General features: G+C 40.3%; 4 protein-coding genes across 5 annotated transcripts; 2 read left to right on the forward strand and 2 right to left on the reverse strand.

Annotated features, from left to right (window-relative positions):
* The first annotated feature begins 9,650 nt into the window (after positions 1-9,650).
* On the forward strand, positions 9,651-12,486 carry LOC137957057 ((RS)-norcoclaurine 6-O-methyltransferase-like). Of its 2 annotated transcripts, XM_068804766.1 has the most exons (3): positions 9,651-10,441; positions 10,528-10,763; positions 12,262-12,486. In XM_068804766.1, the coding sequence occupies exons 1-3, from the start codon at positions 9,695-9,697 to the stop codon at positions 12,263-12,265; spliced, it is 987 nt and encodes a 328-aa protein (XP_068660867.1). In that variant the 5' UTR covers positions 9,651-9,694; the 3' UTR covers positions 12,266-12,486. The 2 variants fall into 2 exon arrangements, with proteins under 2 accessions (XP_068660867.1, XP_068660862.1); XM_068804761.1 differs by lacking the exon at positions 12,262-12,486 and having other exon boundaries at positions 10,528-10,975.
* Positions 12,487-15,644: 3,158 nt separating this feature from the next.
* Positions 15,645-17,409, reverse strand: LOC137943751 (probable (S)-N-methylcoclaurine 3'-hydroxylase isozyme 2). The gene is made up of 2 exons (XM_068789189.1): positions 16,466-17,409; positions 15,645-16,383 (listed from the first exon to the last, which is right to left on the reverse strand). The coding sequence occupies exons 1-2, from the start codon at positions 17,342-17,344 to the stop codon at positions 15,775-15,777; spliced, it is 1,488 nt and encodes a 495-aa protein (XP_068645290.1). The 5' UTR covers positions 17,345-17,409; the 3' UTR covers positions 15,645-15,774.
* A 1,005-nt stretch (positions 17,410-18,414) lies between these two features.
* LOC137957072 ((RS)-norcoclaurine 6-O-methyltransferase-like) lies at positions 18,415-19,740 on the forward strand. The gene is made up of 2 exons (XM_068804777.1): positions 18,415-19,213; positions 19,301-19,740. Exons 1-2 carry the CDS (start codon positions 18,467-18,469, stop codon positions 19,592-19,594), a joined length of 1,041 nt encoding a protein of 346 aa, XP_068660878.1. The 5' UTR covers positions 18,415-18,466; the 3' UTR covers positions 19,595-19,740.
* Positions 19,741-24,216: 4,476 nt separating this feature from the next.
* Positions 24,217-25,857, reverse strand: LOC137943766 ((RS)-norcoclaurine 6-O-methyltransferase-like). Its single transcript, XM_068789200.1, has 2 exons — positions 24,830-25,857; positions 24,217-24,745 (listed from the first exon to the last, which is right to left on the reverse strand). The coding sequence occupies exons 1-2, from the start codon at positions 25,601-25,603 to the stop codon at positions 24,464-24,466; spliced, it is 1,056 nt and encodes a 351-aa protein (XP_068645301.1). The 5' UTR covers positions 25,604-25,857; the 3' UTR covers positions 24,217-24,463.
* Between the last annotated feature and the right edge of the window lie 967 nt (positions 25,858-26,824).

The raw sequence follows: 26,824 nt of genomic DNA on the forward strand, positions 1-26,824 counted from the left end.
TGAGAATGGAAAAGTAGAGCCAAACCAGTTTCAGTGACATGAAAGTGTTTTCGTTCAGCGCGACTGTTTTGAACAGGAATATATGGACATGATAGTTGATGATGAATGCCAGATTGATGAAGGTGTTTTTTAAAACAATTGCTTGTAAATTCTGGACCACCATCACTTTGGAAAAATTTGATATGAGCAGAATATTGATTTTCCACAAATTTTTGAAATTGAAGAAAGATATCGTAGAAGTCAGATTTCAATTTCAATGGGTAAAACCAAGTAAATCAAGAATAATCATCAACAAATAAAACATAGTAAACAAACCCCAAATTTGATGTTACTGGAGACGGACCCCATATATCATAGTGAATTAATTCTAACACATGAGACGACCTTTTTTTTCGTTTCGAGAAAAAGGTAAACGATGACTTTTGGAAAGTTGGCACGTGTCACATAATTTAGGGGATGGCAATAAGGAGGAAAGAGAAAGCTGACCTTGTTTATTTAATAAAGAAAGAACAGAATGATGCACATGACCTAGACGAGCATGCCATAATTCATATGAGTATGAAGAGTTTTATTTTTCAAAACAAAAATAAAGGCTGAATTTCCACGTTCTAGCACATATAGGCCTCCATCACGTCTACCGGTTGCCACCACCTTTCCCGTTTGGCGATTCTGAACAATTAAAAGGTCATTAGTAAACGTAACAGATAAAAAAAAATCATTGGTTAATTTACTAATAGACAAGAGTTTTTTGGTAAGATGGGGAGCAACTATGACATTTAACAGTTTGAGATTTGGTGAAGGAGAAATATGACATGTATGGGTAATAGGTAGGGATGCACCATTCCCTACAATTACACGATCCTTACCCGTGTTGGATACAAATTGATCCAGCGCTAAATGGGCTGCAGTCATGTGGGCCGAAGTGCCTGTGTCAACAAACCAGTCGGACGAGTCATGTTGTTCAGACAAAGAGAGAGCCGAAAGATTTTCAGCGAGCTTTGCGGAAGCCTCCTGTGACGCATACCGCTGGCGACAACGATCAGGGAAATGGCCGTAATGCCGGCAAATCTGACACCGTGGTGGCCGACGACGGTGGGTAGGGTTGGAACGACCCTGACCATGAGCAAGGTTGTTGTTCTGGCCGTGGCTGGAGAAGCTGTGTGGGCCTTGGTAGGAGTTGCGGCCGTGCTGGTGGCCTCAGGCCCGATTAGGGCCAAAGGAGTAGCCGAAACGGGAAGAGGAAGTGTAATTTGCCGTGAATGCTGCGGGAAGCTCCATCAACTTTTGAAATTTTTTGAAGCTCTTTGATTTTGAAACCAAATCCGAAAAACAGGGGAGATGGGATTGTGCCATTTGTCCAGTGAAGAAGCTCGAAAATTCGGGGCCTAATCCGCGAAGAAACCAATGCACCTTATTGGTGCCGTTGACATGACGACCAATTGCGTGAAGTTGGTTGCACATAGATTTGAACGCGCGAGCATAAGCACTGACCGGACGAGTGCCGCACTTCATCAGTTGAAGGTCGTCTTTGAGACAAATTTCTCGAGCCTTTGATCGATGGCTGAAGGTATTTTCGAGGGCAATCCACACCTCACGCGATGTGGTCAGGCCAACGGCTTCTGCCATGGCTTCTTCGACAAGAGACGGCAATAGAAGGCTGAGAAGACGCTGATCTTGCACCTTCCATGCTTGAAATTTGGGATTTGGCGTCTGAGATGAGAGAGGCTCAAACGTAGGCGGTGGTGCAAGAGTGCCATCTACATGACCCAATAAACCTTGGCTGTCAAGGAGGGGAAGAAATTGATTCTTCCAGAGGAGATAATTTGAAGACGAAAGCTTGATGGTGAATATATGAATCAAGGTTTTGAAGGGGAGGAGATCGGGAGAAAAATTGGACGCCGTTGAGGATCGCGGGATGTTAATCCAGGTATAGGTCTGATACCATGAAAATAATTTCAAAAAATTCACCACACTAATCGGGGTGCTACTCTTTCATTAATTTAAAACTGTTATATCCCAATTACAAGGATTTACATTTGATTATACTGGATTTGATTTTTACAGAAAATGAATGATTGAGCTTGATTAGCTTCTAAATGGAGGATCAAATTCCTCTGCAAGGAAGGCCCTAAACAGGGCAATGATTCTCAATCAGCTACTCTTACAACAATATCTTCAACACTAGTGAGGCTCTAAAGCTGATACCCAAATCCATGTTTTGGTCTTTCTATTCAATGAGTTTATATCGGGTTTCTGGGCTAGTGAGGCTCCAACTCTGAGACCTCAATTTAGAAAACCCTCACCCAGATCACCGAACCGCTGTCCAATTCTCTGGTAGGTGTCCTAAGTGGAATGTGTTAACCATTTTTATGAGAAACGGTTTTCTCATTAACGTGGTCTCAAATTTTTGGCAGTTGCAATTCCCTCGGTAACATGAAGCCATAAATAACCTTGATGGGAGCTTGGCTTCGGTTAAGATGTGTTTTTCGGTCCCCTGTCTCGTCACTCAAGCCCCTTCAGTTGAGCCATCTCCGTGAGTGCTCAGAGATTGGAAGCGCCGAACACGAACAGAAAACAGAGCGAAGGAATTTGAAGCGTATGGAAGGAGGTACGATTTATCTTCCGTTTAATTTATAATGAATTTCATGTTGTTATTAAAAATTCATGTTTAAGGCTTACAGTTGGAATTAGAGCAGACCTCTGATCCAGCGTTTCGATTTTGAGAGACTCTATTTTGCTTTCGGTCTCTGTTCTGCGTTTTTTTAAAAAACCAATTTTGCGCTCACTGCTTGCGGGCGCCGGGGCTCTGGCATCGGCGACAGCCAGCGTCGACCATGACACCGGCGCCGGTGACCATTCCGCACGGTTGCTGGCGCCGACAATTTACAGAACGCCAACGGAGGCTGTCCCAGTACGCTCTCTGTGACCTCACTACGGCGGCTGTCTCGTGACGCCTGAGAGCGTCGGAGACGCAGCGCTGACGCCGGTGACAATTCTGACCTGTTTTTCGGCGTCGACGACTTGAAAGAACGCTGGCGAATTTTTCTTCTGCGCGCGGCTGGAGGTTGAAGACGACCTCCAACGCGGAGAAACATGAAATTAAATTCATAGGGTTTTTTTGTAAATACCATCGAGTTGGCTTGGGACGAGTTTTCTGCGACTCGCGATTCCAACTCGGCAACCGCGACTCAGGTCGGGTAGACATGAAAAAAAAAAAAAAAAAACGTCGAGTCGACTCTCATGAGTTGAGTTTGCTGGCCGTTCCTGAACCGAGCAGAGTCGGTGCATAAATTGGATTTGCGCCGGCGGGATTCAAACCCGGGCGCGATGGGAAAATTACTTGCCCCAGTGACCATTAGGCCACTGGCCGTCTACTGTTCAGTATGTAGGAACATTTACAATTATTTCCTGTTACAGTTTTTTTTATGCAATTTTTGGCATATATGTAAATGCATAAAATTAAAGTTATGTATAATATTATAGTTTTTAATTATGCATATCTTATGAGCATATTTGGTGCATAATGATAACATGTTAGTGTAAGTTACAATTATGCAATTCATGCTATTCTCATATATTTATGAGATTTAATGTCTAGTGATCCATATAATTTTTATTAATTACAGAGTAGCCACAACATCTTTAACTTAATAAATATTATATATTATGATTAGGATCACATAAAGAATATTAGACATTAATTGTAACTAATTTTATATGATATAATAAATTTTATCCCACAGGAATTTTTATTATATTTGAGTTTATTAGTTAGGATAAAATATCAAGTTATTCATAATTTACCCACAGAGATTATGAATTCATAAATAATTTGATAGTTTTATCATAAAGAAAAATTAGAAATTAATTGTAATTAATTATACTTAATATAATAAATTTTATCCCACAAGAATTTTTTATTATATTTGAGTATATTAATTAGGATAAAATATCAAATTATTCATAATTTACCCACAGGAATTATGAATTCATAAATAATTTGATAGTTTTATATCAAGTTTACTCATAAAGAATCTTGAATTTACTTGAATTAAAAACATTTAGCCCACAGGCAATGTTTTTTATGTCAGTTGATTTGATTTTTAAGCATGATTTACATTGGTAAAGCATGATATTTTATTCAGGCCTCAATTTTAACATCGGCATGTAATTTGTAATTTTATGCAGTTGTACAACCTGCACATTTCTCTGATTTTCGTTGTGATATCCTTGATCTTAAGGGAGATAACTATAAGGTTTGGAAAGAGAGAATACTTCTTCATTTAGGGTGAATGGACATAGATTATGTTATTAGGAAAGACGAACCACCCGTAATTACTGATACCAGCACTACAACTGCAATTACACTTTATGAACGATAGGAGCGATCTAATTGCCTCAGTGTAATGTTCATTAAGACTAAAATTGCTGCTGGTATTCGTGGTTCTGTTGAGCAGTATGAAAATGTCAAAGACTTGCTGAAAGCCATTGATGCTCAATTTGTCACTTCAGATAAGGCATTAGCAAGCACCCTAATCATGAAGTTCTCATCCCTAAAGCACACCAGTATGAGAGGTGTGCGTGAGCACATCATGCAAATGAGGGATATTGCGGCTCAATTAAAAAATCTTGAGGTTGATATGTCAGAATCTTTCGTGGTGCATTACATTCTGAATTCCCTCCGCACCAATATGGACCCTTCAAAATCTCGTACAACACACATAAAGATAAATGGTCAGTTAATGAACTTTTGATCATGTGTGTTCAAGAGGAAGGGAGACTGGTGATGGAAGAGGGAGAAAATGTCATGATGGCAACACATGGAAAGGGCAAGTATCAAGCCAAACAAAAAGGGAAGGGTAAAATATCCCCCCAAGCTGGTATTAAGAAAGATTCCAAGTGTTTTTTCTGTAAAAAGAAGGGATACATGAGGAAGGAATGTGCCAAGTTTCAGAAATGGCTTGCTGACAAAGGTATACCAACCTCATTTGTTTGTTATGAATCTAATATGGTTAATGTCAATAATTACACTTGGTGGATTGATTCTGGATCAACAATCCACATCTCGCATTCCTTGCAGGGTTTGCAAAACCTAAGGAAACCAGTGGGAAGTGAGTATCAAATATTCTCAGGAGATCAGATGAGCTCACATGTGGAAGCTATAGGAACTTGCTATTTAACTTTAAGTAGCTTTGTTTTAAAATTAGAAAAGACCTTTTATGTTCCAAGTTTCTCCAGAAACTTGATTTCAGTTTCAAGGCTTGTACCTTATGGATATTCTTTTAACTTTTCAGACTCATTTTTCAGTTTATATTATAAGTCTGATTGTGTTGGGAATGGTACATTGTCTGATGGTCTTTATAACATTAATTTACAAAACAATGCCACTTACGGTTCAATGCATGTTCACACTGGTAATAAAAGAGGTGTTATTAATGAGGATTCCTCTACATTATGGCACCGGAGATTAGGTCATATCTCCATAGATAGAATTAAAAGATTAGTGAATGAAGGGATACTTAATACTCTGGATTTTACTGATTTTGAGACTTGTGTAGACTGCATTAAGGGAAAGCAGACTAACAAGTCAAAGAAAGGTGCCAATAGGAGTTCAACCATATTAGAGATCATACATACTGATATATGTAGTCTAGACATGGACTCACATGGTTAGAAATACTTCATCTCTTTTATAGATGATTCCTCACGATACATGTATTTCTACATGCTTTATAACAAGTATGAAGCTTTAGATGCCTTTAAGATCTTTAAGGATGAAGTAGAGACACAATGCGGTAAGCAAATTAAGATCGTGAGATCAAATAGAGGTGGAGAATACTATGGTAGATACACTGAGAATGGACAAGCACCTGAGGCATTTGCAAAGTTTCTTCAGGAACATGGGATTGTTGCCCAATATACCATGCCTGGTTCTCCGGACCAAAATAGTATAGCAGAAAGAAGAAACCAAACATTATTAGGCATGGTACGGAGTATGCTTAGCAACTCCAATCTTCCTAGATCCTTGTGGCCTGAAGCACTTAAGACGGCAGTGTATATATTAAACCGAGTTCCAACCAAGGCTGTTCCAAAAATGCCATTTGAATTATGGAAAGGTTGGAAACCGAGTTTGCGACATATGCGCGTTTGGGGATGCCCGTCTGAAGTGAAAATTTATAATCCACAACAGAAGTTGGACCCAAGGACCATTAGTGGGTATTTCATTGGATATGCTGAAAGGTCTAAAAGTTACAGATTTTATTGTCCATCTCACAACACTAGGATTGTGGAATCAAGAAATGCAAAATTTCTTGAAAATGACTTGATCAGTGGGAGGAATCTAACTCGGAACATAGTTTTTGAGAAGGATTATTCAGAATCTCAACCTTCCACCTCAAGTGATTGATTGGTTATTGTTCACAGCACCCCTCACGTACAAACTGGTGTTGAACAACCAATCATTGAAGTTCCACAAATTGTTGACAACATTCTAGTAGATCAAGTTCTTCAAGAGTTGCTAAACACTTTTGAACAACTAGTTGAACCACTTAATTCTCAGGAAAATGATGGTTCTACATTAAGAAGATCTACTAGACTTAAGAGATCAGCAATTCCTGATGATTATATTGTGTATCTGCAAGAATCTGACATTGGAACCACAAATGATCCCATGTATTTTTCAGAAGCCATGAGTTGCAAAGAATCAGAATTATGGTACAATGCCATGAAGGAAGAGATGAATTCTATGAAGAGTAATGACGCCTAGGATCTTGTTGAGTTGCCTAGTGGATTTAAAGCCATTGGATGTAAATGGGTCTTTGAAACAAAAAAAGACTCATTAGGCAACATTGAGCGATACAAGGCAAGACACGTTGCTAAGGGATTCACTCAGAAATAAGGAATCGATTATAAGGAAACTTTTTCTACTGTATCTATGAAAGATTATTTGCGCATTATTTTGGCATTAGTAGCCCATTTTGACTTAGAGATGTAACAAATGGATGTGAAAACGACATTTCTCAATGGAGATCTAGAGGAGGAGGTTTACATGAAACAACCTGAAGGATTCCCCTCTAGTGATGGTGACCAATTGGTTTGCAAGTTAAAAAAGTCAATATATGGATTAAAACAAGCATCCCGCCAATGATATTTGAAATTTCATAATGTAATTTCTTCATTAGGGTTTGTAGAAAACATTATGGATCAATGTATATACCAGAAGGTCAGTGGGAGTAAAATCTGTTTTCTTATTTTATATGTGGTTGATATTTTGCTAGCAACCAATGATAAGGGCTACATGAGGTGAAGCAATTTCTCTCTAACAATTTTGATATGAAGGATATGGGTGAGACATCTTATGTCATTGGCATTAAGATTCATAGAGACAGATTTTGAGGTATCTCAGGTTTGTTTCAAGAAACCTGTATTAATACAGTGTTAGAGAGATTTCAGATGAAAAGTTGTTCACCAAGTGTAGCTCCCATTGTGAAGGGTGATAGGTTCAATTTGAACCAATGCCCGAAGAACGACCTTGAAAGGGAACAAATGAAGGACATTCTATATGCTTCTGCTGTCGGAAGCCTAATGTATGTTCAAGTCTGCACAAGACCTGATATTGCATTTGTTGTTGGGATGTTGGGACGATATCAGAGTAATCCCGGGTTAGACCACTGGAGAGCTGCAAAGAAAGTCATGAGGTACCTTCAAGGAACCAAATACTAAATGCTGATGTATAGGCGGACGGACAATTTAGAAGTCATTGGTTACTTAGATTCTGATTTTGCTGGCTGTGTTGATTCCCGCAAATCAACATCGGGATTCATTTTCTTGTTAGCTAGTGGAGCAATATCATGGAGGAGTGCCAAACAGACTTTGACCGCCACGTCGACTATGGAAGCCGAGTTAGTTTCCTGTTTTGAGGCTACTTCACATGGTGTATGGCTTAAAAGTTTCATTTCTGGGCTTAAAATTATGGATTCTATCTCTAGGCCATTAAGAATATATTGCGATAATTCAGCTACTGTTTTTATGGCCAAGAACAACAAAAGTGGAAGTCGAAGTAAACACATCGACATAAAGTATTTGGCCATAAGAGAACGTGTTAAAGAAAAGAAAGTGGTCATTGAGCACGTCAGCATTGACTTAATGATGGCAGATCCTTTGACTAAGGGCATGCCATCGTTTAAATTCAAGGATCATGTTGTGAATATGAGACTTGGTTCCATTATGTAAATTTTTTCATTGTATGAACAATGTTATTTCAGTGAAATTCTTAATTAATGTGATGTTTTTTCTCATATTTATGTGCATTTTAAATTTTGAAAAAATTCATCTGTGTAGGACCAAGAGTAAACATAGGGTTTATTCATAAAGTATAAATAATACATACATTGTAATACATGGAAGATAATACTCGTCATTAGAGGACCTATCGCCATGATTCATGTATTTATTACTTAAATTCAGATTATCGATGGGTTTAAGATTATATTAGAAGTTTGGACCAAGTGGGAGAATGTTAACCGTTTTTATGAGAAACGGTTTTATCATTAACGTGGTCTCAAATTTTTGGCAACTGCAACTCTCTCGATAACACGAAGCCATGAATAACCTTGATGGGAGGTTGGCTTTGGTTAAGATGTCTTTTTCGGTCTCCTGTCTCGTCACTCAAACCACTTCAGTTGATCCGCCGTGAGTGCTCAGAGATCGGAAGCACCAAACAAGAACAGAAAACAGAGCGAAGAAATTTGAAACGTATGGAACGAGGTACAATTTATCTTTCATTTAATTTATAATAAATTTTATATTATTATTAGAAATTTATGTTTAAGGCTCACGTAACGAAGTAAATTTATTCTCTTTAATCTATAATGATTTGAACCTTAAGTTTTCATTCATTGCCGACAGTTGAAAACAAGTGTAAGAAATATCCGGTCTCGCCGTCAAGAAATACCAAACTGATCCGGACTGGACTGTAACAACTTTCATCTCGTGGCTTCTAGTGCCAACTTTCTCGACGTAAGCAAGAAAAATCGAAAAAGGAAGGCGGAGATGAATGGTTCAGTCTCGTCCAAGTACTCGTCGACATAACAAGTGTGGCTAGTGACAAGACAGGCCTGGTTCACTGGTGCAGGCGTGCAGCAGACACCGGAGGAACGTGCGCAATAGGCCAGAAGCTCGTTTCAAGCAAAGTTTCAGGAAATGATGCAACTCCAGATGAATATATTTGGACCTGGCAAATTGACATGGCCAAGATTGAATGAGCTTCATTAACGATCAGATTTCCTCGATCAGGGGTTTAAAAGATCCAGACTCTTGTCCTTTACATGATTGGTGGGATCTAGTTTAACTTCTCCGTTGATGCAGTTAATATGAGCCCTTTCTATATCCATTGTTAAGGGAGTTAATTGGGCAACGATGGTGGTTGATGAATAAAAATTAGGCAACATACTTTCAACTGAGAGGCCTATGAGATATCATTGCAGGAGGACGATGAGATCTTACACACTTCTCATGCTACTACTTGTTACCATATATGATCCTTCTCACGGGATTCTCGTCACGTGGGCGGGCGTAAAATCGCCAGTGGAAAATATATGTAATCCGTTATTATAATGAGGTCTGCCTTTGTCTCTCTCCCGGCAGTATCAGTGGAATATACCAAGACGGGATACCCTATTTGCAGAGAGAGACCATGGAGACACTCAACGGAGATCAATCGGCTCAGGCGATGGTCTGGAAGTTCATCTCCGGTTTTGCCGACTCCTTCGTCGTCCGATGCGCAGTTGAACTCCGCCTCGCCGACATCATCCATTCCCATGGCCGACCCATCTCCCTCTCCGACCTCTCCTCCTTCCTCACACTCCCCTCAGTCGACTTGGACCGCCTTTATCGCATCATGCGCTACCTCGTCCAGATGGACCTCTTCACCAAGGAGACCCTCGACGGCGAGGAACGCTATGGGCTCTCCCCTGCCGCCAAGTACCTCGTCACTGGCTGGGACAAGAGCATCGTTCCGGCGCTGCTCTTCATTACCGACAAGGACATGATGGCGCCACATTACTACATCAAGGAAAGCCTCCGCCTGGGTGAGCCTACAGCGTTCGAGAGGGCTCTGGGAAAGAGCATCTGGGAGTACATGGGGGAGCATCCGGAGAAGAACAAGCTCTTCAATTCGGCCATGGCGTGCGATAGTCGGCTCTTGAATTCTGCTCTGGTAAGCGAGTGCCCGGACGTCTTCGCCGGAATTGGGTCGCTCATCGACGTCGGCGGCGGCACGGGAACCGCTGCGAGGGCCATCTCCCAGGCGTTCCCGGAAATCAAATGTACTGTTTTTGACCTGCCGCATGTCATCGCCGACTCGCCTGACTATCCGGAGGTGACCCGCGTGCAGGGGGACATGTTCAAGTCCATTCCGTCAGCTGATGCCATACTATTGAAGGTACAGTAAGCTCTTAAAACTATCCCATTAACCATCACCATGATCGCTTCTACAACAGACTACAGAAACTAGTTTTGCCAATGCAGGGCATCCTCCATGATTGGGATGACGAAGAAAGCTTGACGATCCTAAAGAAATGCAAGGAAGCAGTGCCTCGCGGAGGGAAGGTGATTATAGTCGACATCGTATTGGATACAGAGCCCGATCGTCCTCAAACCCACTTGAAGCAGTGTATGGATTTGGACATGCTTATGAACACCGGAGGGAAAGAGAGGACAGAGGCTGAATGGAAGAAATTGATCTATGATGCAGGGTTTAAAGGGTACGAGATCAAACATATATCCGCAATACAATCTGTGATTGAGGCATATCCTAATTAAGATGTAGAATTTGAACCCTTTTTCGTGTGCATGTTTTTTTTTAATAGATCTATTTCTTGAGGTTCGAGACAAATATGTAAGGTTTTGTAAGGAATAAACCCAGAGGATGTTAACCTTTGCTACTAATTTTTAACTCCTCTTTTATTAATCTTTATGTGTGTGAATTTATCCTTTCAATTAATTCAAAGTGCAAGACCAATTTTACAATGCGTATGCACAATGATTCAAGTGAAAGCAATCACATATAAAGTACACACTAGATTTTTAGGAAGTTCACGATTCTTCTGTACATTGCTAGTCTACTCCAAGATGTTTTTAGCACCTTGAAACTTCGTTAATTATGGGTTCCCTTATGACATTTACTACAAATTGTTTCTAAAGTCAATTATAATGTTGCTCACAAAGGGACCTACACTACTTTGTTGACCATAATATCCAATTTATAACAACACACTTTCACTCAGATTTACAACAACGAAGTAGGCACACTAACCTAGACCCACAAAGGTCTAGGTATGATGCTCAAATAGAGCTTTGACTCATCTTATGCCATTGTCTTCCTTTGCTGTTCCTTTGGTAAGTTCTACTCTTGTGTTCTGAAAATCATTTCGGTCTATTAAATCTAGTACCAGATATCCATTGTTCAAATTTGTTTCTTTCACTTGGTTGTTGGCAAGTTTTTGTGCATTTGCTTCCTCTTTGGCTTTTTTGTCTATCCCTAATATTGTGTAGGAAGCATTGAATTGTGATTAGTGGAAACATATTACGGATTAGAAGTTGCCTACTTTACTATCATGTGGCACTTGGGAGTTGTGTGATTTGCTTGCTAACGGTGTAGTGGTTGGAAGTGAATGGATATATACTATGAAGTATAATTCTAATGGCCTTATTGAGTGCAACAAAGATCGTTTGGTAGCAAAGCGACATATCCAAAGCTATGGTGTTGATTATATGGAAACATTTTACCCTATGGTTAGCCTTAATTCAGTACACATTCTTATTTTGATAGTTGTAAATTAGCATTAGCCTTTTATTTCAGTTTGGTGGTGAAAAAACATTTTTGTATAGTAATCTCCATGAAGAAGTGTATAGGCACTTGCAAAGTAGACTTAGTGCCTTTTGATACTGATTGAACTCTGCTTCTTGATCTAGTCAAATTTAATAAAATCAAAAAGAAAAATCTTTTGCCTGTGTATAGTACAAATTATTTTTATTTAACAAAATCAATAATCGTCCTTCCTACACTATGTAAACTTTTTTTCGTAACTCTTTTTTTGGTTGGATATTGATGCCTTTAGTATTATATAATTTAAAATTAAGGATTAAGCCTGAAATTGTCCAAGTACTTTGAACTTTTCATGCATTTGTTAAGTTGGTTTGACAATTAAATTAGTAGCTTGTGTGGCATCACATGACAATTGAATTTTGGACATTCATCAGGTAAAAACTGGCATGCTCCCATCTATTGGTATACTCAAGAGTTCTGTGTCAAAGCCTCAAGGAGTTCCCAGTCCAAGGCAAGCTTTATTATCTCAAAAGATTTGAATTTATCTAATTTTTTTTCTCAATTTCAAGTTGACAGGTCTTTGTGTCTCTAAAGGCAGCTTTTGTGGTAATCTTCTTTTATTTCATGTGCTCGTACCTTGTGAAGTTTCATAGATTTATTTTGACATACTTTTTAATATAAAGAATGTTTTAATATTCTCTTTGAAAAAAGATGAAAAATTGAGAGAGACAAAAGATAGAAATGAGAAGAAGAGATGGAAAAAGAGAGAGCTCACTTGAGAAAGGATGAGAGTAGGGCAAAAGTCGACCCTGCTCTCTCTTTTATTTATGGCTCAAGTGACTTGGAGCAAGATTACATAATTGCCCCTCATTACTTAAAATCATATAACTGTCAAAATGACTTGTAATTTGGACCATAGACTTCTAATAAAAACCTATCTCATTGACCTAGCTACATATTAATATAGAACATGTAAAATAACCAAAATACCCTTATTTGATATTTAACACTCCCCCTTCAAGCTAGAGCATATATTTTTGAAAGCATTTCTTGTTAAAAAATATACTAAACTTTCGATTACCCATGACTTTGGTAAAGATACCATGATGTTGGTCCTTGACTGAACATATGGAGTAACAATTTTTTTCTTAATCACTATATCTCAAATGAAGTGGTAGTCAACTTCTATAAGTTTGGTTAATGAAACATTGGATTGTTCGCAATGAAAATAACCGCCTAGTAATCTCAATACATAGTCATGGGTTCTATAACATGTAATTTTAACTTCTGGAGAACATATTTGACCCTCATCAACTCATTTACTATGTGGGCTAGTGATCTATACTCGCCTTCTACACTTGAGCAACTACTACATTTTGTTTCTTATTCTTCCAGCTAATTAAATTTGTACTTACAAATACACAATACCCAGTGGTAAACTTTCTATTCTGTTAGGATCCTACAAAATCTGCATCTGAAAAATCACCTTTTCTAGGTGATCCTTTTAAATATTTCAAAATCCTTAGCAACTTCCAAGTGAACTTTATGTGGACAATCATGAACTGACTCACCACACTTACAACAAACAATATATTGGGATGTGTAACAATAGCATAAATTAGTTTACGAATCAATCTCCAATACATTGTTTAATCTCTAAGTTCAGCACTGCCCTCATTATGAAGATCATACCAACTTCCATTGGTGTCTCGACAAGTTTAGCTTAGAGCAACTCATACTCCTATAGTATATAAAAACATATTTCCTTTGGGTTAAAAAAAACACTTCTACCGTACTTTGAGCAACTTCTATCTCAATGAAATATCTAAATGAACCCAAATATTTGGTTTTAAAATGTATAGTCAGATGTGTTATGATATATTAAAATGTATATTAGATATAATTTATGTTCATAATTGTTATATAATTTAGGTTATGTACATAAGGTTATTAGATTAGGCTCAATAGGATGGGTGGCATTGTATTGGGCCCATAGGTCATTTTGTAATAGGAAAACTATAAATTAAATACATAATCAAAGGGGAAAAACCCTAACGGTAGGAATTTTCTTCGTCATTCGTGTTCCTTGTCTTCGCCGCCAAGAAACCCGAGAGCTCAACGCTCTCTCTTGTCTGGACTGTTCCGTCAGTCCCCTTGAGATAGTAGTGGTTCCGTCCACCACAGTAGGAGCTTTGACCTCGCTGTTAGGCTGTACCATCAGCTTCTGTCCGACGCATTTGTGTTCGCTGAAGACCAGAGTTCTGTGGGTCTAGAGGAGTCGTCAGAAACAAACATTGACATGGTATCAAAGCTTGATTCGTCCGGAGAGTGACCAAGCCATATCCGTCCGAATATTTTCCGTCCGAAGCATTTCTTTCCGACGACCTGAAATCTCTGTCCGACGACCGACGAGCTCAGAGGTCAGCAGTGCTCTCGGGGTTATCGAAAAACTCCGTCTCAGCTCAGAGGAGTCGTCGGAAATAGCTGTCCGAGCTCCGTTGCCTGGAAGGTGGTTCTCGCATGGAAAAGGTTAGTTTTTTTTTTTTTGACATATCCGGCATTTCCGACCTCGACACTGTTCGAAGAAAATTATTTGCCTAAGGTAGTTTCTGAAATTTTCAGAAACTTTGGGGGTAGATCTGGAATTTTTGAAGGTGCGGGGGTATATTTGAAATTTAAGCTATTTTGGGGGCAGATCTGAATGTTTAAATATGTAGGGGTATATTTGGAATATCTAAATGGGTAGGGGTATATTTCGAATTTCTGATAGTTTGGGTGGCGGATTTGGAATTTTCGAAGGTGTGGGGGTCTATTTGGAATTTTTGAAGAGTGGGGGTATTTGGAATTTCTAATATTGCGGGGGTAGATTGGGAATTTTTTGGATCCAATCTTTTCATGTCAGCAGACAAGTTAGATTTCTCTCCTATTAGATTTACGGGTAAGAACTACGGTGCTTGGGAATTTCAGTTATGGTTATTTGATCAGGGAAAGAGTTTATGCGGTCATATTGATGAGAGTGATCCGGTACTCTGCGAAGCTGACGCAGTGTCAAAATGGATCATCCTTGATGTTAAAGTCATAACCTGGATACTTGGATCCATTGAGCTTTATCTAGTCATTAATCTGAGGCCCTACAAAATTGCATCAGATATATGGAATTACCCCCACAAGGTTTATCGTCAAACCAGCACGACCCGTCGATTTCAAGTTGAATATGAAATGGCAAATTTCACGCAAGGCAGCCGTTCCATTGAAGAATATTTCTCAGGCTTCCAAAATTTGTAGGCTAACTAACTACACAGACATTGTTTATGAGGATGTCCGTGTTGTTGCACTCTTTGTTGTGCAAGCCGTACATAAAACCAGTAAAATGGATCAATTCTTGATGAAGTTCCGTCCAAAATTTGAGATTGTTTGATCACATATGATGAATCGACATCCAATGCCATCACTGGATACCTGTTTGAGTGAACTTTTAAGGGAGGTGCAGGGCATTGCTACTAAGGTTAGCATGTAACATCAAGTCCAGGCTGATACCTGGGGTTCTTGTAGCACTTTGCTCAGCTTCAAAGTTGCCTGTAGTGGCCATTGGAGGTATCAATAAAGGCAATGCAGGTTCTGTCACGGAGCTGGGTGTCCCAAATCTGAAAGGCGTAGCAGTTGTGTCGGCTTTGTTTGATCAGCAATGTGTTCTCACTGAAACTCGCAGTCTCCACTCCTTGCTGATGGGCTTCTTGGCATCAACAAAGGAATGATTGTTTTCCTTTTCCATTTTATTTAATTATTTGAGCAGTTGGAAGCAATATAATTTGAAGCCGTGTCAAATTTAATCTGGGTGTTATTCAAAACGAAGGTAGTAGCCATTCCTCAATAGAAAAAGAAAAAAATCATTATCTGCTGCATCCAGCATCCGAAACGACACGTCTTCCCTCTTTGTTCACTGCAGGTCAGTAGGGTCTCGATTTGGTGACTGCTAACAATGGCGGATCCTTCTGCAGGGTCAGACCGAATTTTTCTTCCATGACCAGTTCAGAGGGGTGGGCCCCACCAGGTAAGCCCCACTCAAAGTAGTGGACCAAAGACGCCACGATCAGATGAATGAACTGAGTCGCCAACGGTAGGCCCGGGCAAACCCGCCTACCGGCTCCGAATGGAATGAGCTGGAAATCGCTCCCTCTGTAATCCACATCCGAGTTAAGGAACCGATCCGGAGAGAAGGCGAGGGGGTCCTTCCAAGTGCTAGGGTCCCGTCCAATGGCCCACGCATTGACCATGATCTGACAGTCCTTTGGGATCGTGTAACCCAATAATTGACACGTCTCAAGGGCACGATGGGGAAGTAGAAGCGGCGTAGGTGGGTGCAGTCGGAGGGTCTCCCTCACACAGGCATTCAGAAAAGGGAGTCGAGGGATGTCGGACTCCTTGATCGGATTCGGACCCACCACATCGTTCAGTTCGGTTCTGAGGCTTGACATGATTTGAGGGTTTTTTATGAGTTCAGCTAGGGCCCACTCTATGGTCGATGCACTTGTCTCTGTGCCAGCACCGAACATTTCCTGTATCGAGAGTGTAAAAAAATCTCATCAAAATGTAAAATTAGAAATTAGATAACATGGGTATTTGGGTTAGGGAACTTACCATAAGCAAAGCATTAATCTGGTGATCATCAAGATTAGCATCCAACAAAACACTAACGAAGTCTCGAAAAGAGTCATCTCCCTTTCTCTCTCTACGTTCTCTCAGAATCACAGTCCAAATATCATGAATTTGCTTAAGACAATCAGCAACAGCTTTTCTCTGTCCAAGAAAATCACTCTCCCCCAAGATTGGAAAATAATCGGCAGGGTTCGTGGAGTTTCCCAGCTCCATCAGCCTCCATATATGCCCCTTCATCTCCTCCTTCCCACTACTCGGATCCTCCAAATCAAAGACATCCTTCGATAGAATGAGATTGCCGAAGATGTTGAAGAGAGTGCCGAAGATAACCTCCGCGATCTTAATCACTTCCCCATCTTTCTTCCTCAAGAAACGAACCATTTCAATAACCTTCTCTTCTCTCAGGTGCGCCTGGGCTTCGATCATCTTGGGCGAGAAGATCTCGGTCCGGCAGATGCGCCGGAGCATTTTCCAATACTCGTTACAGTCGGACCATACCATGGAGTACTCGACGTGGTTCTTTATCCTGAAGCTATGGAACACGTACCTGCCAGAGAAGACCCGGTCGTGGGTCTTGAGGATCTCGGCGGCGACCGACGGAGAGGAAGCGACGACGACTGTTTGAGCGCCGAGCTTGAGGGTGAAGAGATGGCCGTAGGTTTGTGCGAGAGTGGCCAGTTTGGCGTGAGGCTTGTCGCCGAGTTGGAGGAGGTTGCCGAGGAAAGGCCATGGGTATGGTCCGGGAGGAAGACCTTTTGGACGTCGGTCGCGTATGATGTAGTACACAAGGAAGAGAAAGGAGAAGAGAAGTGCCGGAGAGAGAAGATCCATGAAGAACTTGGGTACCAGAAATTCACTCATTGCCAATAGTTTAAAACAAGTGTAAGAAATATCCCGTCTCGCCGTCAAGAAAGACCAAACTGATCCGGACTGTACAATGACAACTTTCATCTCATGGCTTCTAGTGCCAACTTTCTCGACGGAAGCAAAAAAAAATCGAAAAAGGAAGGCTCGATACCAGATACGACCTAACAAGTGTGGATAGTGACAAGACAGGTCTTGTTCAGTGGTACAGGCGTGCAGCAGACACCGGAGGATCGTGAGCAAAGGGCGAGAAGCTCGTTTCAAGCAAAGTTTCAGGAAATGATGCCACTCCAGATGAATATATTTAGACCTGGCAAATTGACATGGCCAGGCTTGAATGAGCTTCATTAACGATCAGATTTCCTTAATCAGGGGTTTAAGAGATCCAAGACTCTTGTCCTTTACTTGATTGGTCACGTTAAATCAACATAATTGTCTCTCAATTGTGTTTTTTCATGATGAATGTGGATAGTTAAATAACTTCGCCGCCGGTTAGGTTCATCTAATGCATGCATCAAAATATCCTTTTGCCACCTAGTTACTATAAAATTATGTTAAATGTTGAATGAGTCATTGGCCACCTAGCGATGGGCTAAGGCTGCAGTCAGTTCTAAGACGTCTTCATATAGATGAGTTTCAATGTGACATTCATGTGTGTGGATGGATTTTCAAAAACTCGATCGAACTTGAACCGTCCAAACCCTTACAATAACAAAAGCAGTTCTTATTATACTTTGACCGAATGTCAACATCCTCGACAAAGAGCTGCGGCAGCCTTCAACACTGCCGGGAGAAGCGAGCCTCTTCCATCCCTTATTGGACGCTTGGTACTGAAAATCAAAGCCTAGAGTAAGAATTAGGCAGCATACTTTCAAACTGAGTGGCCTATGAGATATCATTGCAGGAGCACGATGAGATCTTACACGCTTCTCATGCTACTACTTGTTACCATGTATGTTCCTTCCCACGAGATTCTCGTCCTGGTCACGTGGCGCGCGTAAAACCGCCAGTGGAAAATAAATGTAATCCGTTATTATAAAGTGGTCCGCCTTTGTCTCTGTCCCGGCAGGTGTCGGAGGAATATACCAAGACGGGATACCTTATTTGCAGGTAGAGACCATGGAGACACTCAACGGAGATCAATCGGCTCAAGCGAAGGTCTGGAAGTTCATCTACGGTTTTGCTGACTCCCTCGTCCTCCGATGCGCCGTTGAACTCCGCCTCGCCGACATCATCCATTCCCATGGCCGACCCATCTCCCTCTCCGACCTCTCCTCCTGCCTCACACTCCCCTCAGTCGACTTGGACCGCCTTTATCGCATCATGCGCTACCTCGTCCACATGGACCTCTTCACCAAGGAGACCCTCGACGGCGAGGACCGCTATGGGCTCTCCCCTGCCGCCAAGTACCTCGTCACTGGCTGGGACAAGAGCATCGTTCCGGCGCTGCTCCTCATTACCGACAAGGACATGATGGCGCCACATTACTACACCAAGGAAAGCCTCCGCCTTGGCGGGCCTACCGCGTTCGAGAGGGCTCTGGGAAAGAGCATCTGGGAGTACATGGGGGAGCAACCGGAGAAGAACAAGCTCTTCAATGCGGCCATGGCGTGCGATACTCGGCTCTTGACGTCTGCTCTGGTAAGCGACTGCCGGGACGTCTTCGCCGGAATTGGGTCGCTTGTCGACGTCGGCGGCGGCACTGGAACCGCTGTGAGGGCCATCTCCCAGGCCTTCCCGGAAATCAAATGTACTGTTTTTGACCTGCCGCATGTCATTGCCGACTCGCCTGACTATCCGGAGGTGACCCGCGTCGAGGGGGACATGTTCAAGTCCATTCCGTCAGCTGATGCCATACTATTGAAGGTACAGTAAGCTCTTAAAACTATCCCATGAACCATCACCATGATCGCTTTTACAACAGACTAAAGAAACCAGTTTTGCCAAATGCAGTGCATCCTCCATGATTGGGATGACGAAGAAAGCTTGACGATCCTAAAGAAATGCAAGGAAGCAGTGCCTCGCGGAGGGAAGGTGATTATAGTCGACATCGTGTTGGATACAGAGCCCGATCATCCTCGAACCCACTTGAAGCAGTGTTTGGATTTAGACATGCTTCTCAACACCGGAGGGAAGGAGAGGACAGAGGCTGAATGGAAGAAATTGATCTATGATGCAGGGTTTAAAGGGTACAAGATTAAACATATATCCGCGATGCAATCTGTGATTGAGGCATATCCTAATTAAGACCGATTGCAAGCTCCTGTCGAGCCAGATGTGGAATTTGAACCCTTTTTCGTGTGCATGGTGTTTTTTTTCTTTTTTTACGCCATTGATTTGTACGAATCAGCGGAGAGAAATAAAACAGAGCTGGGTGTTACTATGTGCCAAAAGATAGCAAGTTCATTTGCTCTCCGCAAAGAACAGCAAGTAAGCAATGCAATAAGTTACAGATGAATTACATGGTTGTGTAGGAGTGATTTGTGAAGTTTAAAAAGGGAGATTTGTGGTTTTTAAGTGACTGAAGATCGTCGAATGATTGATCATTGTGACAATTTGATTGGTCAAACAAAAGATGAATTAAAGGGTTGATCGATCATTGTAGAAAGTGGATCAATCATACAAATTGGTACTCTAATGATCAACCATTGAAGTCTCTGCTCACAAAGAGACTTACAATATTCGGTTAACCATAATATCTAATTTACAAAACCACACTTTCACTTAGATTTACAATAGCTAAGTAGACAAACTAACCTAGATCCACAAAGAGATTTGTTAGCAACTCACTAGGCTACGCAAACTTAGATCTACACAAGGTCTTATGGCTTACACAACAACTAATCCAATTTGCCAACCTCCAGTATCAACCACAACAGGTTCTCTCAAACCATTTAAAGTAAAAATGATCCCAATCAAGGCCATTAATCCTCAATCACAACTATTTGATCTTCTACTTTGAGTAGTTGGATGTATTTTGTTTTGTTCATTATGTTGTATGGCCCTTGATAAAGTTATCCCCACGGGTTATTCAATGTTTCTTTTGAGGATATTCATGAACTCAAAAATTATGTATGATCCAGTGTCTAAGAAAAGGTTTGTTTCTGTCAATGTTACTTTTTTAAACTATTTCATATTTTGGTAATTTTTCTAGCCTTGATCATTCACCTATTTCTCTTCCATGTCGTGTTTCTTTGGATGATGATGTTAGGCAAGGGGAGTATGATGCTCCTTTGGATGCTCAACTAGAGCTTTGACTCATCTTAAGCCATTGTCTTCCTTTGTTGTTCCTTTGGTAAGTTCTATTCTTGTGTTCTAAAAATCATTTTGGTCTATTAAATCTAGTACCAGATATCCATTGTTCGAATTTGTTTCTTTCACTTGGTTGTTGGCTAATTTTTGTGCATTTGCTTCCTCTTTGGCTTTTCTATCTATCCCTAATATTGTGTAGGAAGCATTGAATTGTGATTAGTGGAAACATATTATGGATTAGGAGTCGCCTACTTTACTATCTCGTGGTACTTGAGAGTTGTGTGATTTGGTTGCTAATGGTGTAGTGGTTGGAAGTCAATGGATATATATTATGAAGTATAATTCTAATGGCCTTATTGCGTGCGACAAAGATCGTTTGGTAGCAAAGCGGTATATCCAAACCTATGGTGTTGATTATATGAAAACATTTTACCCCGTGGCTAGCCTTAATTCGGTACATGTTCCTTTTTTTGGTAGTTGTAAATTAGCATTAGCCTTTTATTTTAGTTTTGTGTTAAAGATGTATTTTTGTATAGTAATCTCCATGAATTGTATAGGTTTTGTTGTTTAGGGGGAGAGTGGTAAAATATATAGGCTTAGGAAAGCAATTTATGGTCTAAATAGAGTCCATGAGTGTGATTTGAGAAGTTTAGCAAAGTTGTTATAGATTTTGAGTTTAATCGGAGTCACTGTGACCACCCTTTTTTATCTTGAGAAATATTATAAGGATTGTTATTTGTTAATGTATGTAGATGACATTATTTTGTCTAGAATTTTTTAGCCATGGGCGAAGTTAAGAAAGATTTACATACTCATTTTGAAACAAAGGATTTAAGAATATTGAGCTATTTCTCTAGGTATTGTGGTATGTACATATGGGACTATGTTGTCTCAAAGGAAACATCAACTGGTCTTTTACAGAAAACATAGTGACTAGGTGTTAAACCTGTTGATACTCCCTGGAGAGTAGAAATAACTTGTAATATGATAGTAGACTACAATTAAAAGATGAGACACAATATCGGAGATTGGGGGGAAAATTGTTATATGTCACAGTAAACATTCAAATATTTCATTTGCAATTAGTATGGTAAGTCAATTTATGGACTCTCTGCAAGTCATTCGTCAAAATGTTTTATAAGAATCTTATAATATTTGAAACAATATCCAGGGAAAGGCTTATTATTGAAAACATATGGTCATTTTAAAGTCACAAATTTTTCTCAAGCTGATTATGTTGGACCAAAGCTTGATAAAAAGTTCTCTTAGTGGTTTTTACACATTTGTGAGAGAAAACCTTGTGATATGGAGAAGTAAGAAGCAAACTTTTGTTATCAGGTCTAGTGCGACAACAAAATATAAGATTATGGCTCGTACAACATGTGAACTCATGTAGGTAAAGTCATTACTTGACAATTGCATGTCCTATGAAAACAAGATGTGACAATCAAACAACTATTTTATTTCTAATAACCCAGTATTTCACAAGAGAAAGCATAGTGAGGTAGTTTATCATTTTATTTGGAATATAGTATTGACCTGCAAGATCTCTACTCCATATGTAAAGTTCTTAAAACACGTCAGAGATATTTTTACTAAATTTTTAAAGAAGATAATTTTTATTTTTTTATGTAACGAGTTGGGTTTGTTTGATTTGCATCCCCCAGCTTGAAGGAGATTGTTGACTATGTATTTTTTAAAGGGCAAATCGGTCTTTTCTAATGTAATTAGGAAAAAGTGTTTTCATTAAACTAAATCAAGGCATGAACCAAGTTCAACATGCCTGTCTTGTTTAACTTTAGTGATACCATCTGATTGTAACCATGTCATTTAATAAATAATTGTCAATGTTGGTTACCTGGATGGAATGACTTCCATCGCCTATTTGATAGAGTAAGAGATACAAAGACCAAATTTGGTAGGTAGGGCTTTAAGTATAAGAAAATATTATTAATTAGAGTTGAGGATAGATGAACTCGAGTAATGAATTAATACACTGTAGACAAATACTTATGTTTGAGTGAGGCTTAATATTTCATGGGAGGTAATTTAGTCACTTGGAGAAGCAAAAAATAGAATATTGTGGCTAGGTCAAGTGCCAAGGCAAACTATATGGTCATGGTTCATGCAATAAGTGAATTCTTATGACTCAAATCCTTGAGCCTATACAACTCTACAAAGACAATCAGACAGTCATTCACATTGCAACCAATCCAGCTTTTCATGAAAGAACTAAGCTCATTGAAATTAACTATCATTTTGTTTGAAAAAACTGCAAGCAGGTGTCATCCATTCAATATATTCCTTCCAAGAACTAGTTAGCAAATATCTCCACTAAAGCTATTCCTACAAGCTCCCTCTCTGCTACATGTACCATGTTGGAAATATTTGATGTTTTTGCACCAATTTGAGGGGGAGTGTTAAAGTAGAATGAGTGACACCTATTGCAATTAAGTGAGTGATTGGCATAAGTTGTAATTTTGAGAGAATTTAAGTTCCTTTTCTTTTATTCATGTATTAGGGTTTCTACCATAAAACTATAAATAAGGAGGTAAGGAGGAGGAAAAATGTTCCTTGTGCCCTCAAGTCTCCTTTCTCCCTCTCTCTTGCCTCACGTACCCTAGTTTCTCCTTCCTATACTTTCTCTTTCTTTCTTATTCTTCTTCCCATAAACCCTGGTTATTCAAAGAATGAAACCTTAGAATATAACAAACTCCTAATAGCTTGCAAATGAGTGCATGGGTTCGACTCCTCGGTAATGGTGTCAGTTCCTTCTGATATCTGATTAGATATATTCTTTGGAGATTTGAATATTTTGAACTTGCGTGTTCGACTACTTGTACATGTGCTCCACTCGACAAGGAGTGTTCAACTCTTTATGAGTATGTGCTCAACTCCTCTTCTTTTCAACCGTTGCTTGTAATGACCTTTCAAACTTTTTTTTTATCCGTTGCTAACTGTGTTCAACTCTATAGACGTATGTTCAACTTCATTCATCATGTGTTTGATTCCATCAACTTTCAACTGTTGTTTGTAACGAACATTTGAAGATCTTTTTAACCATCCCTGACTAGGTTCAGCTCCAGGGACATGTGCATGGCTCCATCAGATTGTGGTCGAGTTAGACAATGAAATTTTGAATGATGTGACCATCTACAACTTCATGTACTCAACTCCGTTCCTTTAGAGTCAGTTTTTTTTTGTTTTTTTGAGGAATTTATACTATGTGCACACTTAGAAGCAAAAACATCAATAGCCTATGTTTTTGTTATCATATGGGTTTGTGGAGAAGGCTTTGGGCTTCTTCTTGATTAAGTGTACACAAACTGGAACCACAATCTAGCCAAAACTATTCGATTGACATGTTTTCCCAAGTAATGAGAGATCAATGGTGCAAACACTATGTACTGGATCGTTCAACTCAATTGCATCACACAAGCCAATCCCATTTCAAAAAAAGCTAAGAAGTGCTTCAAGCCTTGTCTGGATGAAGTGAATTCCCCAAGTAACGAGTTTAGTATGGTTCACAACTGGTCAATGCTTTAACAAGACAAGTTATCGAATAAGTATTGTAATGTATAAGATTGATTATTAATTTCTATTTTATTTCCCAAGAAAAGACACTAACAGCTCCTAAGAGTCTGAGACTCCTGTCATCCTCATTTCGGATTTCGTTTAGCAAACAAGTCCATACATGTTCTGGTGTTGGATTAGGTACGTTAATCACATAATTTACTTATCTGTGCTGCAACAACTGGTTTTCACAATTTTATTGACCCTGATAGAAGAACACAAACCATGAAAAAACATTCCTAAACAGCAAGAACTCAGTTGACGATAGCAAGCAGAATCATATGAGCACTATTAAGGGTACGCCTCAATTACGGACTGCAAGGCTGAGATTCGCTTGATCTTGTATCCGGCATATCCAGCATCTCGGATCAGTTTCTTCCATTCGGCTTCAGTCCTCTCCTTCCCTCCTGGCCCAACCAGCATGATCGTATCCACAAGTAGTTTCATGTCACTGTGAGAATCATCCAGCACGTATTCGATTATGATCACCTTTCCCCCCTTGCCAGCCACTGCTTCTCTGCATCTCTTCAGGATCTTCACACAGTCTTCGTCGCCCCAGTCATGGAGGACACTCTGAATCAGACCCAAAGCCATGAACCCTGTAGTGAGCATAGCAAGAATAAAACCAGGTTGCGATGAAAATTGATTCAACTATACCTTCAAGAGGACGGCATCCGCAGCTGGTACAGACTCGAACATGTCTCCTTTGACATTGGCAATGTCAGGGAGCTGAGATGAAGCCTCGATGACGTGAGGCAGATCGAACACCGTGCACTTGATCTGTGGGAAAGCCTTGGCCACGGCCTGCATGGTGGCTCCGGTCCCTCCGCCCACGTCAACGATGGATCCGATTCCGGCGAGCATGTCTCCGCACTCTCTTACGAACGACGACGTCAAGATCCTGGCGTCGCACGCCATGGCCTCGTTGAATTGCCGGCTCTTCTCCGGATTGGAGGCGTAGTCCTCCCAGACCGTCATCCCGAACGCTCTCTCGCTGGGCGAGGGCCCTTCTGGAACCAGCGCGTCTTTCACATAGTGCCACATCTTCATGCTGTTCTCTTCCGTGAAGGCCAGCACCAGCGGCGCCAGGCACTCTTCCGACGCCCTCACCAGGTACTTCTCCGCCAGATTACCCAGCCCATAGCGCGGCTCTTCCCCCTCGGCGGCGGATTCTTGGGTGAATACGCCGAGGTGGACCAAGTATCGCATCATGCGGTAGAGACGGTTCACGTCGACGGAGTTTAGAGGGAGGCGGGTGGAGAGGTAGGAGAGGGAGACGGGTCCGCCATGGTGGTGGATGACGTCGGCGACGCCAAGCTCGACTGCTGCACGGAGCACCATTGCGTCAACGAAGCCATGCGTGAGTTTCCAGATCTTCGCCTGAGCTTTTGTATCTTGCTCGATCTCAATTGCCGCAGCACAATCTGCCATTGATATGCAATTTCAATCAAGATGCTCCGTCTCTGCAAATCTTCCCAAGTTACTCCGGTCTCCGGTGTTTACAGCTCCAGAAGACTAGGATGATTCTATGTAGGTCGAAAAGCAAAGACTAGACGAATGGTAGAAGGAAATAATCAGTGACTCATTTTTCAGCATTAATTGCTAACCCTGCATTTCCACGTTCAGTCAAAGATTTAAATACTGCCATGAAAAGAACAGCTTTTGTCTTACAGAAGACCAGTCCAAGTCACGTTAATGGGTCAGATGAGAAAGACACCGTTGAAACTGGATTATACAGAAGCAAAGAAGATGAACGGCAACTTCCCAATTTCGGTTTCGTCTTCTCTGCAATCTTTTACCCTGTTCTGATACTTAATCATTGTAATTGTTATTGCATCTCTTGTCGTAATCTCTATATAAATTAAAACATGAATTAAAGCAACGAATTCAAACATTGATAGATCGACGAATTCCTTCAGTTCCCTTCTTTCATCCTCTGTTCTTTCCTTTTCTTTCAACCATTTAAATCAAAAGCCATAACTTTCACCTCGATTTCAATTACAGCCATGAGAGAAAACAAAGTCGATGATTTGAGTATTCAGATAACCACTGCTAGGAAATGGGTTTTCATTCCATAAAGTAGATTCGACAGAATAGCTTCAATCCATACAAAAACAAACTTGCTTTCGCTTTCTATGATGTAAATTATATAGAGTCAATTGGTACGCCCCAGTTGTCATTTCAGTCTTCCTGAATTAAAAAATGGCTGCATTGAAAATCAAAACTAGGCTAGAAGAACTTTCAAACCAAACATCCAAGGTGATTCTTCAGTCTCAGTGGATCTAAAAAACACAAAGGAGTTCATTTTTCCACCATTCCTTAAATATATCTATGCCCTAAGACCAGTTCAAATACTAGAATATTTTTGTTAAAAAAACATAATAAATTATTCCACTAATCCACTACATTGTCAGCTAGCAAATAGATCCATCTCGCCCAAGATAGATTCCTCTAGATAAATAAACAGCAATGAAATAAGACAGATAGCTATAAAATATAAGTTTATACCATTTTATTAAGCAAACGATAAAAGAAAGAATTCATAAGAGGCTTAGACCTGTTCTTAACGGAATCTCACCAACAAACACTTTTTTTTTTTTTTTTTTTGTTAATCTCAACCAAGCAAGTAAACAACCTTGAATTGAATCATTA

Source organism: Aristolochia californica, unplaced genomic scaffold (genome assembly GCF_029961685.1).
Source record: "Aristolochia californica isolate CCGP_79_NKW_82.1479 unplaced genomic scaffold, dmAriCali1.0.hap1 SCAF_1, whole genome shotgun sequence".
Lineage (NCBI taxonomy): Eukaryota > Viridiplantae > Streptophyta > Magnoliopsida > Piperales > Aristolochiaceae > Aristolochia > Aristolochia californica.